We start from the raw sequence: 18,159 nt of genomic DNA, 5'->3' as shown, positions 1-18,159 counted from the left end.
CATACATATACAGACACACACAGACACACACAGACACACACAGACACACACAGACACACACAGGCACACACACACACAGACACACGCAGACACACACAGACACACACAGACACACGCAGACACACACAGACACACACAGACACACACATACATATACAGACACACACAGACACACACAGACACACACAGACACACACAGACACACACAGACACACACAGGCACACACAGACACACAGACACACACAGACACACACAGACACACACAGACATATACAGACACACACAGGCACACGCAGACACACACAGACACACACAGGCACACACAGACATATACAGACACACACAGACACACACAGACACACACAGGCACACACAGACACACACAGACACACACAGACACACACAGACACAGGCACACACAGACACACACAGACACACACAGACACACACAGACACACACAGACACACACAGACGCACGCAGACACACGCAGGCACACACAGACACACACACACACACACACACGCAGGCACAGACACACACAGACACACACAGGCACACACACACGCAGACACACGCAGGCACACACACACAGACACACGCAGGCACACACAGACACACACACACACACAGACACACACAGGCACACACAGACATATACAGACACACGCAGGCACACACAGGCACACACAGACACACTCAGACACACAGGCAGACGTAGACTAGTAGACACACACACACACATACAGACACACACAGACACAGATACAGACACACGTAGACACACACAGGCACACACACACGCAGACACACACAGGCACACACACACGCAGACACACGCAGGCACACACACACACAGACACACGCAGGCACACACAGACACACACACACACACAGACACACACAGGCACACACAGACATATACAGACACACGCAGGCACACACAGGCACACACAGACACACTCAGACACACAGGCAGACGTAGACTAGTAGACACACACACACACATACAGACACACACAGACACAGATACAGACACACGTAGACACACAGGCACACGTAGAGTCGTAGACACACACACAAACACACACGCCCACACAAACAAACACAGGAACAGGCACACGCCCACACAAACAAACACAGGAGCATGAGCAGCAGATACAGAAACAGCTGGATATATGCGTTCAACATCACAGACACGTGCACAAGAACTCACCCATCTGCATGTCAATACACACATACACACTTGCTTTAGCACTCGTGATCTCTCCCTCTTCTCAGTCTCTATCTCACACACACACACACACACACACACACACACACACACACACACACACACACACACACACACACACACACACACACACACACACACACACACACACACACACACACACACCACATCTGCCTCAATCTGCTAAGCAAACAGTTAGGCGGAGCACTCCCCTGTGGGGAAGCTTTAGCGGAGCGAAAGATATGAAAAAGACAGTTAAATAGCTACGATGTAGTCTGTTAAGGTATTAGAGGGAAATGGGGCCCATTGAAAAACAGCTGGGCAGAGTGAAAGGCATATACTGGGGCTCATCATACGGTGTTAGCATTGTAATATGACAGCATCTCATTTGCCAGTACATTGGGGTATTGCATTTTGGGACTTTCCACTTAAATGACATGGCCTTGGTATGTTCTGATAAGGGGGAGCAGCATTCTACGGCTGGAAAATGGGTAAATATAATAGAAAACCATAAAACAGGCAAATCTGCTGAAAGCTTGCTTTTTTTATGGACATAATATATATATTATTTAATTTCTGGGTCAAATATGTGTGTGTGTGTGTGTGTGTGTGTGTGCATGTGTGTGCGTGCGTGCGCGCGCGCGTGTGTGTGCGTGCGTGTGTGTGCGTGTGTGTGCGTGTGTGCGTGCGTGTGTGCGTGTGTGTGTGCGTGTGTGTGCGTGTGTGTGTGTGTGTGTGTGTGTGTGTATGTGTGTGTGTGTGTGTGCGTGTCTGCATTTACCCTGTAGGTGAAGTAGAGGGAGGAGGTTCCTCGTCTTCCTCCCTCCACCTCCACCTCCACCTGGCCCCAGGAGGTGCCGAGGGGTCCCAGGGGGCCGATCTCACACACCACGCTGGACAGAGAGGAAGGGGAGAAAAAAGAAAAGGAAAGAAGACCTCTTAAGATTTGTATTCAGGAGCAAAACTACAGACTTAAGAAGGGAATGACATTCCATTTAAGACGATACGCAAAGCTACAGGGCCCAGATCGATGCGATCAGTGTGTATAAATACAAACCACTCTTCTAGCACCAAACACCAAAGCCCATCAGAAAGACAGTGCCTGTGATCTGAAAGGAGCCGCTCCCTGTCACAATGAAAAGAGAGACGGTCTTGTACAACCTTAGAAGCGCTATCGGCACGGAGGCAGTGAAAATGTACCCTTATCCTTGTCAAGTGCTTATGAAAAAGAAACGCCTTGGGTAGCTTTCCATCATTCTTTAGTCTCGTCTCTACAGGGTTGTTCATCAGCGTCACGTCGCTGATAAGGATGGAAATATCTCCTCTCTGGCGTGTCTGGCGAGAGGACACAGTGAGGGATACTCACTGATACTGAACCCGACTGTACCACCTTTGTGGAGGACTTGTGTTCGCTAGTATTGCACTTTGATACAGCTTTCAGACAGACGTGGTTCTGGTTCTGGTTCTGGCTCTGGTTCCGTTCTCAGAACCTTGGTGCATTCTGGTGAACTACTCACACTGGCTTAAGTGAAAGCAAAGTTTCGGAGGGTGTTACTCAATGCCCAATGCACAAGACAGGCGGAAGTGAACACAACAGTGGCAAAATTATTATATGCAAGCTTCCATTCTGTTCCATTCTTTTTTTATCCAACAATCCAGCATGCACCAACTGATGAGAAGACGATTACATATAATCGTATATATATTTTCCTCTCGTCTTCACAGCCTAGAACAGGGGTAGGCAACCCTAGGCACACGTGCCTGCATAGGCACGCGGGGGCATTTGCATAGGCACAGGGGGCAAAAAAAAAAATAAAAAAAAAATAAAAAAAAATTTTGCTTTGAAATATTATAGTGAACTATTTTGCACTGTTGTCGCATTTATCTTGTTGAAATCCTCCCACAGGTTCTTTTTACTTCCACATATTTAATTGAGACCCTTTATTTGTTTATTATTTCAATTTAGCTGGAAATACATTGCTACATCATTCAGTAACATTTGCAGAGCCTTATAACAAAAACATTATTACGGTCACCATTGTGACCAGTGGGATTAATCAACAAATTGTATTATTTATTTTTCTATTTCATTGAACATTGCACATGTTAAAAGCCATTTTTTTACTCAAAATGTGAGTATTACCAAGTCAACTTGTGTTCTTAAAACAATGACAATAAACATAGTTTTATTAGGTTGAAATAATGTGGTTGTGTACTTATTTTTCTGTTAACTTATTATGGATTGAAAACTGAAAACCTTAATGCACAGTAACTGAACTCAATATTTTTAAGTTCTGGTAACTAATAATTTTTTTTTACAGTGTAGTCTTGCGATCAATCAAAACTTATTTACACGATATACCTCACATTCACCCTCCATTCACATCCTGGTGTTCTCCTGGTGTTCTCCATTAGGCCTGTAGGTGGAGCTATGACAGCACACGTACAGTACACACACCGATGGTGTGTGATGTGTCCAAAAATGAATGGGCAAATGTGAGTGAAATGGTCGCACTGTATGCAGCTGTTTGTCTGCATTGCATTCCCCCCCCCCCCCCCCCAACTCAGATTTAGGGTTGATACAACCATCATAATAATATTGTTAATAATAACAATAACAATAATGATGTAATAATGTAAAAATTATCATTAAAAAGACCTGATTATGAGAAAAAAAAATTACGATGCATGGAATATTGTTGAGGCACACTAGTTACAACTATATTTCAAACAGGCACTCCATGTCAAAAAGGTTGCTGACCCCTGGCCTAGAATATGACACGTCCACTGGTGATGTCACAGTTTGCAAGGGAAAAACTAAATTGCTTTGGTTCCAGCTGAGAACTACCAACTTTTCATGTTCCGAACCTATTTATTTTGGGTCTGAACGCGCCAGTCGGTTATTTCTTATTTTATTTCTTTATTTCGCACCATTTCAGGAAAACAGTAAAAAAACATTGACCATGACAGAAAGTGTATAAAGGTGCTGAATAGAGGCAAGAGACCCAGATGGGCCTATACAGGGCCTCAACTCATTAAATCATTGGATAAAAAAAAACACAAAAACAAAAGTAAAGTGAAATAAGTTCATAAAACTATTTTCATAATAATAATAATAATAATCAAAATAATAATCAAAATAATAATAATAATAATAATAATAACAAAAACAACAACATTAATAATTAGTCTAAACTAATGAACCCCTCTCCCGCCAATATCGCTGTTCAGCGGTATTGCCCGCCATGCGTTGTCTGCCAATATCGCTGTACAGCGTGTTTCAAGGTCATATTTCATATTTTCGTCATGGAATTCATATTTCACCCACGGAGCCTTGTCATATGCTGCGGGAGCCATCACAACTCTGCAACGCTTCAATACCGCCACCTGGTGGCCGATCGGCGAGTTGCCAAACCGGAAATGCCCGTTTCAGCTCGGTCCGTCCCCTAATTCCGTCCGGCACACTCGTTTATCATCCCGGGACTCAATCCACACACCGTGGACATGGATTGTTGCCATAACTCAATAAACAACATGATTTGGGCGTATATTAGTATTATACAAACCGGAACTGGGATCTGTTTGTTCCACTCTCATCGCCCAACGGTACGAGGAGATGGACGTGAGTTTCAGCGTTTTTCTTTATAATTTTCGATACAAACTGCTCTGATCAATATATCACCCATACTACATAAATCATTTAACGTCGGTCACGGAATTATAAACGACCTCCCCCCCCCCCCCCCCTCCGTTCACCCGCAGATGATGAGTCATAACGTTTAGGACCATGTACAGTTTAAATTTTTAATATAGCATGGATCGGTATCAAACTGCATTTGATAATCTAATATATGCATTTATGCCTATATCTCACGTTCTATGAAATACTGCAGAAAACGATAAAAACATATTTATACTCTAGATGGTATTTTCGTATGAATGTGTGAATGAAAAAGTAAAACGTTCCTACATCCTGAACGATAGATAATTGATGTTGAATGGGCCATAGTAATGTCAATTTAGCAATACAATTAAAAAAGTTATAGCCCTGCAAAGAAGGTGAACATCTCAATAGACAAATAGCGCTGGCAGAGAATGGTTTAGGATGATCAAAGTGGTGGCAGAGAATGGGTTAACATGAAACTGTAAAACAAAGGGACATTAATGGTTTTATGAGATTGAAGCTATTTATTTAACAATGTATATTTAAGCTTGGATTTGAGTGATGAAATATATGAGCAAATCTTTATTATGGAGGGTTTTGAATTCCAAATAGTAGGACCTCTAAATCTTATACTGAACTGACCTAATGTTGTGCGGAAGAAATTACGATGCATATTGTTTGGTTGCCTTGTTGGATATGAATGAATACTGGATTTTGATATGAAAAAAGTATGGAAAACAATAGGAAATAAATCTAAATTAAAAGTGCAGTTAAACATAAAAATACATATCTGGTATACATTAATATCAAAGATTGATAGTATTTTAAGTTGCTTAAAAAGAGGAGCAGATGGTTCAAGGTGATTAGAAGTAGTGGCAAGCCTTATGAATTTCTTTTGCAATATAAAAAGTTTATGAAAAGAAGTAGGAAAAGTACTGGCCCAAATAATATTACAATACGATAAATATGGGTATATCAAACTATAATAAAGTGTCAAAAGACAGGAGCCAAATTAGGTTGGATAACCAGAACCGGCATGGAGCCCTGGCGGTGTGAAAGGCCTATTAGAGAGTCATTCTGTTTCTGAGGCAATTGCTCAGGCTAAAGAGTAGTATTCACCCCAGACTGTAGATCAATAGGGTGCGCATAATCAACTAATTACACCATCCACCCAAGCTAGGTTGAGTCAAGGCAAGAACTTGAATCATGCTGATAATGTGTCCATGTAATATATATATATAGTGACGAACCTGGTGGGTTTCAGGCTCGCCACGGTTCAAATACAAACAAATGTCCACACAAGAACAATATCAATCAATACGAGTATTTATTGAATTCAGGGCAAAATCCAGAGGAAAAAGCAAAAGAATGGTCGTGATTCAGTCCGAGGGTCAAAAACACAAAACAGGCTCGCCGACAGAAAAAGGGATTGTTCACAATTCAGGGTAGTCGTCCAATCCAGGGTCAGTACACAAGGGGGTATCTCAGCCAGTCCAGGGTCCAGTACACAAAGAACACCTACTCGCCTTTACCTCTCCTCTTACTTCCTCTCACCGTCACAACTCCGAATATAACAATCTCTCTCTCTCTCAATACACAACTCCAACCTCACCTACGCTCAACTTACTCCTCTCTAACCTAGTGGTTATGTATGGTTGTGGGACTGGGTGTGTGCACGTGAGATGTGGGTGGACTAATGATGCGCAGGTGTGTTCTATCAGTACTAATCAGCTACCTAATTGACTCTACTCCTGCCGTGGCAGAAGTATCTCCCATCCTTCACATATCCATGGGAGGGGGGAGGAGATCTGTCACAATATATATATATATATATATATATATATATATATATATATATATATATATATATATAGTGGCAGATATAGCGCTTTTCTGTTTTTCTAAACACTCAAAGCACTCTTTTACAATGTAGGGTGGGAATTGCCTCCTTCACCACCACTGGTAGCACCCTACCTTGGGCTACGCAGGCTCAATGGCTACCATACAATGGCACCCAGCACACATCACGGCTCAGGAGACAGGGATTGATATCAGTCAATTAAGGGGAAGGGATTATTAGGTGGCCTTGATGTCAGAGACCTGATTGGGAAATTGGCCAGGAACGTCGGGAAACCCCCTACTCTTTACGATAGGCGTTCTGGGTTCTTTAACACATTGACAGCCATGGGTATTAGACGGACCCACTCTATAAGGCCAGCTTATCATAATAAGGTTTCATTGTGCGTGAGGCTGTTTGTAGAGCTAAATTGTCAATTGACACTATAAACCGTCCCTTCAAAATGGCTTAAATAAAAAAGAAATGCATCAATACGTTCCCATTTTATAGCCTCGTGAATATAAGCGTTATATGGGATTGGTCTGGTATATTTCCTGCAAAACGAGATACAGGTCACTAAGCTAATAACTTTAAATCGAATGGCGTTTCGGCCCTACAGAAGCTAGAGCTAAAAATATAAATGCATATTGTCGGTATCATGGTCCACCATGAATGCATGAAGGGGGGGGGGACGTCGTTTCTGATTATTGATTACCAATAACGGCATTAGCCTCAGTAGCCGTATTCGCTGATCGGCTGGTTGGATATGAGAGCAAGGCCCGATTGGGCTGTAATTTACGTGAAAAGCTCTTACCGTGGGCCGGTTAGACTGCAAAAAGGATTTCCCAGTTATCGATCGCCATCTGGTAGATCGATATGTCCATTGGCTGATGATATATTCCTTTACTTAGAGCTGCCGCGGTATTGATTATTTCCTTATCGCACAAATTTGCAAAATATTTCCTACCGCCGCGGTTTTTACCGCACGCACACAAAAAATTAAAAAAAAAGTTTGAATGCATTTTTTTTTTTTAGTAGTAGTCTACTCTTTATAGCATATAGCCTGCCTCTAGTCTAAATGTCTATCTTTAGAGGATGACTTTGCAGCATGAATATTGTTTGGGATTCGGCAAGCACGCATTAGTTATTGAAAGTGAAACACGGATGCGCAGTTCACTCGGTGTCGCGGGCACCCCCCCGACCCTTTCTTATTATTATTACTATAAAGTTACTACTTTATAATAAAGGCATTCGTTTTGTGGCATTGACATTATATAGTTATGCGTTCAATAACATCAGCGTATTTACCGGACCATAGCAAGCAATACTCTATTCATATCTCAGTTCCTTTCTTTGCTCAGAGCGTGCTGAGTTGTCCCATTCTGCGGTCTGTTAATAAAGTTTTCAATCAGACAAGTGTATAGAACGAAGGGCTTTTATTATAACATTCGTTGCAGACAGTAAAATCATTATGTCTCGTTTAGTACTCCTGAAGAGCGATGATAGTCCACTCCGGCGGAGAGTTAAAGCTAACGTTATTAGCTGTTGTGATGAACTGACATTCAGGACGTAAAAACGTGTGACGCGTCTCTCTTCTGACCAATCAGTGGTCTGCAATGTTTCACGTGACTTTTCTGGTACCCAATAGGGTCGCTTGGAACCTCGATAGACGAGTAGGGTATATCTGCAGAGCCGCAAGCCCAACGAGAGGAGGGTAAATTATTATTATTATTATAAAAAACAGCGGTGACGCGGTATTCAGCCTACTCTGCGGTGGCCGTGATGTAACAGCGATACCGCGGTAATGCGGTAATCGCGGCAGCTCTACCTTTACTGCATACTGAATTCAGCGTCCAAAAACGTATTTCATGCTACATGCTACACGCATAGCTTCAGGTTAACAGGAAAGTCCATTCAAGATAAAAAAATAAATAAAAACACCGTTCTGCCACAGGGAACACTGCATTATCGAGACAGCGCCCCTACAAAGATCTGGCCGGTAATGCACTTTTCCGAAGTAGGGTAATTCTGCAGTGCCGCTCGGTGACATTGAGTAGGTTATTAAAATGGAATAAAAGCCAAAACAACCTTGCCACGGACATATCCGTGGTTGGCCCTCAACCGTTGGATCCAAAACACAGACATTTCCGTGGTTGGCCGGGAGTGTGTTAACAACCGAATTCAGTCAGGACCTCGGTTTAGCGTCTCATCCGAATGACGGCACTCTCTACTCATGTAGCCACTCTGCCCCCGTCCCATGGCTATGTGAAGAATGGGAGATACTACTGCCACAGGAGGAGAGGAAGTAATGATGAGTGATTAGGACTGATAGAACACACCTGTGCACCATTAGATCACCCACATCCCACACGCACACACACCAGACATATACCATAAAACACTAGGACATATAGAGTTTAGTGGAGAGGAGGTGAGGTAGGAGCTAAGTACGAAGAGAAAGAGATTGTTGTTGACAGATTTTTGTGAGGTGAGAGGTAGTGAGAGGAGAGGTGAAGGTGAGAAGGTGTTCATTGTGTACTGGACCCTAGACTGGCTGAGAAAGCCCCTTGTGTACTGACCCTGGACCAGAAGACTACTCTGAGTATTGAACAATCCATTTTTTGTACGAGAACCTGTTTTTGACCTTGGACTGTATTACGACCATTCAAATTGCCCATCAGTATATTCTGCCCCATTCAATAAATATTCTTTATTGATTGAAATTGCACTTGTGTGGACAGTTGAATTTGTTTGTTTTTGAACCGTGACGAGTCTGAACACCACCAGCCTCGTCACAATATATATATAAATAAAAGGATATATAATAGGATGGACTGCCTACATTAACTACACACTTTTGTGTGTACATGTACACATGTGTACATGTTGAAATGTTTTAAAACACATACAGTAGAAAGATACTAGATCCTCTCTAAAGGAGAAAAATGGATTCCACATGTCATGACCCAAAAAATAATAATAATAGGAGTCTGCAGTTCACTTGGAAGCCTGTTCTCCTCTGGGTGACGTCTCGAGACACGGAGCGTGCTGGGAAGAAGCATGTCTGCTTATCACATTGTCCTCCCCAGAACAGAACGATAGGATTATGGTTGAAGTGGCCCTTTTTTATTTATTCTTTTTGTTCCAGGAATCAGAAGCGGTGTTGGGGTGTGAGGGAAGAGTGTGTGCATAATTACCTGGTAGAGACAGAGTATTTGTCTTCCTGGTGGGTACAGGGCTCCCCTGCCACACTGATGCTCTTAATGTCTTCCTTATGGATGCCCAGGTTGGAGCCACGGATGGTGATCGAGATGCCACCCCGGGTGGGGCCGTAACGAGGGATGATCTGGGGGGGGGAAGGGATAAAACATTTAATTTTTATTTAAAAAAGGGATTTTTAGATTATACAGATTATTTTGCAATAAGAACACTGGGGATTTACACAGTCCGTCTACGGAATGAAGGATATACATACTACTTTAGGCTGCGGTTAAGACTTAGGGATGTAGTCGGTGTGTAAGCGAGAAGCGATTGGAGACAATGTTTAACATAACACTGGCTCTCCTTTAGCCAGGATGAACCTGTGTAATATTTGAATCTCGTGAATTGTCACGTGATTAGTGTATTAAAAAAGAAAGCATCATTCAAACCGATGATGCGCTAAAGCCAATGAAAACGTATCAAGGCTAATGAGCCACTTATTAACTAAGGAAACAATTGATACCATCTAGACACGATGCCTTGCAGATCAGTACACACACACTTGAAAGGAAGCAGACTTTTCGATAAACTGTTCCGATCAATAAGACCCATCACCAAAGTCGATTCGGAGCTAATTGCAAGTCCATGTGGTCATCTGCGGTTCAAAGGGGGTGACAGTCCACTCACATCCGTGATCTGGGGGTCCGGGCACTCTATGCCATAAGGGTCATGCTGGTCGACCGCGCACAGCTTCTCGTACACACACGCCTTCCTCGTGGCGCACCACACACACCGGTACTTGGGGTCGGCGTTCTTACACAGGCTGCAGTCCTCCCTGCCCATGGAGCAGTTGTACAGGGTCACTGTACGGGAAGAGGAGAGGGACAAATTATTTAAAACTAAATCCAGACCCTATTCTTTTTGTATCATTTGGGGTCTAAATGAATAATAGGGACAACATTTTTTGTAATTGGTCCAGTATTGAGGGAGAGAAATCGCTTCAGCCGCCAGCCGCAAAATGGGATGCAATGTAATCAATGTACCGGTAATCACGTGGGGCAAGCGTACAGGTGAAAGTATGTGCACTAAAAGACCTTGTTTTTTTTCCACTGACGGGCTCGGACTGTTAAAATATGTCTGAAGACTCTTCCATTTCTTTTACTACAGTCTGGCTCAAACAGAAGTCTGAAATCCCACAAGGCCTGAGTTGTTGCAGGAAGAGTACAGTGGAAATGTGAGTGTGTTGGTGAAGAAGATTGGTTTGTCTTGTTGGAATACAGAAAGCGTTGCCTTATCTAAAAGATATAAAACAGGGGCGCCACGGTGGCGCACCACGTAACTGCGCTACAGTGTAACGCAGCCGTCCCGGGTTCGACTCCCGGACCCTGCAGACAAAGTGGAGGTAATGTTATTAGCTAAAGTTATTGGGTTGACCTGGCATTAGTACACACGAAAGCTTGGCAGGATAACGGCAAAAATAACCACTCAATAAGCCACTAGTATGTACAAAATACTTCTTTATTTCCTCTTCACAACTTCGTTTGTAAACATCAGAAAACATGCCCATGTCCGCAAATAGTGGAATGGATAACAGAGACTGGCAGAAGCGTAAACACGTCTCTGTAGTGATCCTTTATATAATGTTGTCAGACACATATCTGTGGCAAAATAAATGCTATTTTAGTGGATGTATACTTTGACGTGCGCGCTTACCCGGTGTGATTACATTTCAGCTGGTTTTATGGCTGCAGGCTGAAGCAATACTGGACCAATTACAAAAAGTGTTGCCCCTATTAGTCAATTTGACCCCACATGATGGGAAAAATAGGGTCCAGGTTTAAAAATACAGAAATTCCCCTTTAATGAGGAGACTTCACTTTAAATAGTCTACAAACTCATTGACACGGTGATGCTGTGGTAAACTCTGTCACTTCACGTCATAAACGCTGCAGGCTCATCCAAAGTGAGGTATTAGCTGGGAAAGTGTGTCTGTGTGTGTCAAATCCTGTCGGATGGATTTTAAATAATGTCGGCATTACCAATCAATTTTCGGTTTAATTTTCCATTTAAAGATCAAAGGCAGCTCCCTGTGACTGTTAGTGCGTCCCACGCGGAGACGAGTGCACACAGGGGGCATTTTAAGTAAGGGCCCCCTCCCCCCCTTAAAAATGTGAGAGCGTACCGTTCAGCGTGCTGTCTATCCTCTTGCCCGCCTCTTTGTCCTTCACGTAGAAGAGGACGTTGGTCTCCTGAGACTTATCGAAGGAAAACTAAGAAATGGGAACAAAATTAATTATTAATAGAGTCAAGTGATTAATGGCACTAGAGAGAAAGTCGCTCACCCTCATGCCAGAGAGAGAGAGAGAGAGAGAGAGAGAGAGAGAGAGAGAGAGAGAGAGAGAGAGAGAGAGAGAGAGAGAGAGAGAGAGAGAGAGAGAAAGAGAGAGAAATATTCTCCCTTCATACCCAGTTTGGCAGACTCTCAAAAAGCGCAAAGAAATCGATGATAGAAAAAGAACATAGCTGCAGGCTAAGCACTGTTCCTGTTTTGAGTTTCCCCCGAAACACAATCTAAAGACAAGGAGTTAGACTACACTGTGGAGGGTCTGGCCATTAGAGGGAGCTAAAGAAAATCAGAGGCACTGTGCCAACCAGGTAAAGGGGCTGATTTGATTTAAAAGCCTTGGAACAACAACAATGTCAACTGTTTAGACACACATGCCAGGCTTTGGCCGTACGGTACATTCAGACTGCTATGGAAATCCAAGGGCTGAATCGTCCTCAACCTAAACAGAGGAAGAGCTACTTCACACCCGGCTGAGCTAACATTAAACCAAGCTGAAGTTCTGCTACGTGGTGTTTAATCAGGGCAGACCTGGGGTCAGCGGAACAGGTGAGCAACACAGGTCGGCGCTGCAATGTCAGAGTCAAGGGCTGAGTTACTGAACTACTCGGGAGCGTCTAGCGTGTAACAGATCAGCCATACTGACATTGAATCCGTTGAAGCTGTAGAAAGGGCCATCCTCCGAGGTCACTTCCTCCTCCAGGTTTCTCATCAGCTCGGTACCGATGGTGAAGGCCCGACCCTGAAGAACCAGAGAAAAGAGGAGGAGGAGGAGAAGGATGAGAAGAGACTCATTACAGGTGGATCTGCTTCACCGTGACCCAGCCCTGACACTGTCCACACACACTGTGAGGAACAACGTTGAGAAATCTACTTGGTCTAACATCAATTCATGAATATTGTATATTCTGCTGCCGCCTGGCTAAGAGTCTCTCTGTGAAGATGAAAGGAAACGGCATTCTATATTCATCACATGAACCGATCCTGTGTCGGATAAAGGTGACAAGTAGGGATGTTCGATATTGGCTTTTTTACCTATACCGATATTGTCCAACTCTTAATTTCCGATACCGATATCAACCAATACCGATATATGCAGGGTCCCCCCCCCCAAAAAACGGAATAATTTCAGGTAATTAACATTACATATCTCTTGTTGTGGAATTAACACAACATTATGCATACTTTTGACAATAAATAAAATCAGAATTTGTTCTTACTTGCTTGCCTGGGTAAATAAAGGTTAAATAAATGTAAAAAAATAAATAATAATAATAATTAAAACCGATACCGATAATTTCCGATATCACATTTTAATGCCAATATCGGCCGATAATATCGGTAGGCCGATAATATCGGACATCCCTAGTGACAAGTTATGTCGGCGTACCCGATAGAGGTCCAGGTTGATGCCCTCGAAGCTGATGGTTGTCTTGAAGCCCACAGGGATGAGAACGGGATCTGGGTTTTCGAACTGAGGGCACCGTGCTCCCTGCGCAGAGACAAAACACAGAGGCACAGGTTTTCCAACGATACTGCATCTCCCCATCATATCCTAAGGCCTTGTTTTGGTGACTTTCACTTCCCATCGTTTATATTTTAAACATGTGTGAGCCACCTAATCAACACCATCAGCTACAGCGCTGATAAGTCTATCGCTTCAACATCTGCGGCTTTGCTAAATTGATATCCTCCTCCTTGGGAAACATTTGTCACGCAAGATGATGGCTGCTGATATTAGGATTTTAACTTTTTTATTAAATTGTTTCCGGTAATTTAGATCACTTTATCATAGGGCTGACCCCTATTAGTCGATTAGTCGACTAATCGGTCGAAAGGAGCCGTAGTCGACCAGCCAACCTCTTAGTCGAATATAAAAAAAATTAAATAAAAAAAATTATAATATATATATTTTGTATCATTCTTTCCAAAAGAAAAGAGGCCTAAAAGCGCATACCAGAGGCTAACTGCCCACGAAAACAGGCACAGAGGCACTGAAAGAGGATTTCACCCATCTAATGAACACACTAGACTAGACAAATATCAAGATGTATCCATCAGTGGACCAATTGCATGCTTTTGCAGAGGACAAGAAGCCTTCAGTCGACTCCTTCAGACATTAAGCACCTCCCACAGCCCAAATGGATATTTATTTTGACCAATAGTCGACTAACGGCAAATTTTGGCCAATCATGGTCGACCATCCAAATCCTTAGTCGGGGACAGCCCTACTTTATCACCGCTTTACAAGCGGATAAGTGCGTCCAAACTTTTTATAGGTTATAGATAAAGCATAGTGGTCAGAGCGCGGGGAGTCATCTCTGATGTTGGCGTTCAGTGTCCTCGTCGTTGGCGTTCAGTTCAGTTCACCTGCAACTTGCCAGTCGCAAGTCCACCTTTCTATCAGCTAAGCTATGGGACCGTCATAAACCACACCCAGGTGACTGACCTGGCGGTGTTTGATGATGTTAGGGCCCAAAATGGCGTCGTCCACATCGTTGCATGTGTGGTCGCGTGTGTTCCACTGGCAGCCCCACGGGCTGGCCACACACGACATGCACCTGGAGAAGAACAAAACACACGCACGCACGCACACACACACACACACACACACGCACGCACACACACACACACACACACACACACACACACACACACACACACACACACACACACACATACACACACACACACACAGGAAATTAATTCACATACAGTATACACACACACCCCATAAGGAAATTAATTCACATACAGTATATACACACACATCCCATAAGGAAATGAATTCACATATACAAACACACACCATAAGGAAATGAATTCACATATACAATCACATATGCACCCCCCCTCCTCCCCATACATACACACACACACACACACACACACACACACACACACACACACACACACACACACACACACACACACACACACACACACACACACACACACACACACACACACACACACACACACACACACACACACACACACACACACACACACACACACACACACACACACACACACACACACACACACGCACACAGCTAAACCCCCAAAACACACACACAGACATAATGTAATCTAAACATGCAAACTCATCATAGAAACCTCCGCCACAAAATCCATGCCGCTGACAGTGAAATAGATCTCTGCAACTTCACATAAACAAAGCTCGTTCATCACACATTCCACAGAATTGAAAAACACACACAAAAAACACACACACAAAAAGTGTGCTGGAAGCAGAGAAAAAAAACACACATAGGGAGAGAGATCGACTTTCATTTTTTGATTAATGAAAAGGAAACTGAGGCAATTTCCCCTCAGCTTGGTAATAAAAAAGACAGAGAGAAAACGCAATAGGTGCATTCAATCCTAGCATCAGTCATGCATCACAATTTACACACACACACACACACACACACACACACACACACACACACACACACACAGCCCTCCCCCTTTTAGCTGCTCTTACACCGCAATTCATTACCATCAAGGTTGTCAGTCATCACTGTACCTATAGTCAGTGTAGTATGTGAGAATGAGAGTGAGAGTGAGAGGGAGAGGGAGAGGGAGAGGGAGAGGGAGAGGGAGAGAGATAGACAGAGAAAAAAGTTAAGAGATAGCTATCTGACTCACGGCGTGTTCTCAGCTTTCCTCACAGTGGCCGAGCAATTGTAGAACTTGAACTCCCGTGCCGCCAGCTCCACTGTCTCGTTGACAAAGATTTTGACGGGCACTGCCACGAAATCTGAGAGCGAAGGAAGAGGTTCAAATCTCAACAATAACTTTTTTCTTTCTCCCCCAAACAGAGCACAGGGATTGGACTATATTAAATATATGAATTAGTATTTTCCATACATTAGAATGCCTTTTATTTTTTTTTTATGTTTACCTACAGTAACAAGTTGTTGTTACTGTATATACAATACGAATTCATATATTAACGAATGTGATACAGTGTAAGACCGTTACCCTGGTCGTCCGGTGTAGGCGGTATGGCGGCCGGGTTGGGAAGGTCACAGGTGACCTGACCCGAATCCGACATGGTGCCCTTGCTCTTGAAGGAACGGAAGACGCAGCCCAGGCGGTCGGCGCTCCCAATGGAGGGGAGGGAGGGGATATTGATCTCCACCTGGTGATGGGGGGGACGGGACCAACAGCAATGTGTATCAGTGTTGGCAAGCCATGAGAATAACATTAATGAAGCATTCAATAGAAGAAGAAGAAGTATTTCTTTGTCATGCAGATTAACACACACACACACACACACACACACACACACACACACACACACACACACACACACACACACACACACACACACACACACACACACACACACACACACACACACACACACACACACACACACACACACACACACACACACACACACACACACACACACACACACACACACACACACACACACACACACACACACACACATGCGATGGGTGACCCACAGGAACACACACTGAGTCGCTGATGAAATGTCTCTCTGCACCTCCCATCCCGTCGTCCTTCCCCCCAAGGTCAGCCGGGAGCAGACAAGGGCAAGATTGGTGGATCCGAGTACATTTTTATTTGACATATATACAATGAAAATGCCTTTATTATTATTATTTTTCTTCTTAGTCGTATTGTTCTTCGCCAATGACAATAAACCAGTAGCCTGAATTCAAGTTTTCCCATTCCATCATGATTAGGAGGATGAATGAAAGAGAGACGAGAGAGAAGAGTCTGTCTCGAAGTCTCCGGGCTGCGAGCACAGTCGGGCCAGTTATAATAAGCCCGTTTGTGGAGTTTTCTAGATGGATCAATACAGAGCAGAAAGACTGAGAGCCCAGGGTTGCTGATTCACAATGGAAACAGTTTTTTATTACTCTGGCTCTGGCTGTGCGTGTGTGCGTGCGTGTGCATGTGTGCGTGTGTGTGTGCATGAAAATGTGAGAGCCATACCTAGAAAAAAGAGAGAGAGAGAGACATGCACTGATAAAGTGAAAGAGAGAGAGAAAGAGAGAGCGCGAGAAAGCAAAAGAAACAAGAGAGAGAGAGACTGAAGTGGCTGGGTCAGTGGAAGTATGAATGGGAGGTAGAGGTACCTGCTGGCTCTTTCGACAGGACAGGTTTGGGGGGTAGAAGGACACGATCTTGACACACTGCTGCCTCGGGCTCCACAGCCAGCCGTTCTTCTCCTCTGCCCGCCGGCACTCCGAGCGCCTGGTGCACCTGCAGACGCAGGAAGAAACAACGACATCATCTCCCATCTATCCATGTTCACGTCCCCTGTAGAGCGAATACACAAACAAGCCGCGGGCCTATAGAAAGCCGGATCGACTTTTCTCCCATCCCAATTTCGCCTCTCCAGTTCTCCCTTCAATTCTACCCTCCCCTGTCTCGAACGTTGCTAGACCATGCCTCCCACTGGTCGGCTGTAGTGAGGATAGAAGCCTTGCATCACGTGTCCCCTCCGGTACATGAGGAGGCAGCCGTCGCATCTTTTCACCTGTACAGCACGATCTCTCAGTGGCGAGGAGTAGCACGTGGGAGGCTCACGCTGCCCCCGTTACTTCCTGATTCTGCTGTACAGGCGCACCAACCGACCTGTAGGAGTCACTGTCCACAATGTCCGATCCCCACCCACCAGCTTTCCATCCCTAACACCGCCAATTTGTGTTAGTATGAACGACCAGCCAAGCTGGTAGCAACGCCAAGAGCTGGGCTCGAACCCAGAATCTCCTGCGTTAGTGGCGAGCGCCTTGCCCACTGCGCCACTTAGCCACCGTATTGTGGTGTTTTCTGAAAGAATCACTGTGGAAATTATCATGGGTGTTCATCCAGAGAAGGATTGGTGATTG

General features: G+C 44.1%; 1 protein-coding gene across 1 annotated transcript in view; it reads right to left on the bottom strand.

The window, feature by feature from the left end:
- The window catches only part of plxnb2b (plexin b2b), a 252,668-nt gene that overhangs the window by 69,961 nt on the left and 164,548 nt on the right, over positions 1-18,159 (bottom strand). The window contains exons 7-16 of the mRNA XM_084334929.1: positions 17,404-17,530; positions 16,271-16,430; positions 15,935-16,046; positions 14,730-14,841; positions 13,671-13,772; positions 12,927-13,022; positions 12,119-12,206; positions 10,624-10,799; positions 9,933-10,081; positions 2,016-2,127 (exon numbers count right to left, since the gene is read on the bottom strand). Coding sequence (XP_084191055.1) covers positions 2,016-2,127; positions 9,933-10,081; positions 10,624-10,799; positions 12,119-12,206; positions 12,927-13,022; positions 13,671-13,772; positions 14,730-14,841; positions 15,935-16,046; positions 16,271-16,430; positions 17,404-17,530 — 1,234 coding nt within the window. The remainder of the gene's footprint in view (positions 1-2,015; positions 2,128-9,932; positions 10,082-10,623; positions 10,800-12,118; positions 12,207-12,926; positions 13,023-13,670; positions 13,773-14,729; positions 14,842-15,934; positions 16,047-16,270; positions 16,431-17,403; positions 17,531-18,159) is intronic.

The sequence above is a fragment of the Notolepis coatsorum genome (genome assembly GCF_963971535.1).
Source record: "Notolepis coatsorum genome assembly, chromosome: 18".
NCBI lineage: Eukaryota > Metazoa > Chordata > Actinopteri > Aulopiformes > Paralepididae > Notolepis > Notolepis coatsorum.
This window is presented reverse-complemented; position numbering and strand designations above follow the sequence as displayed.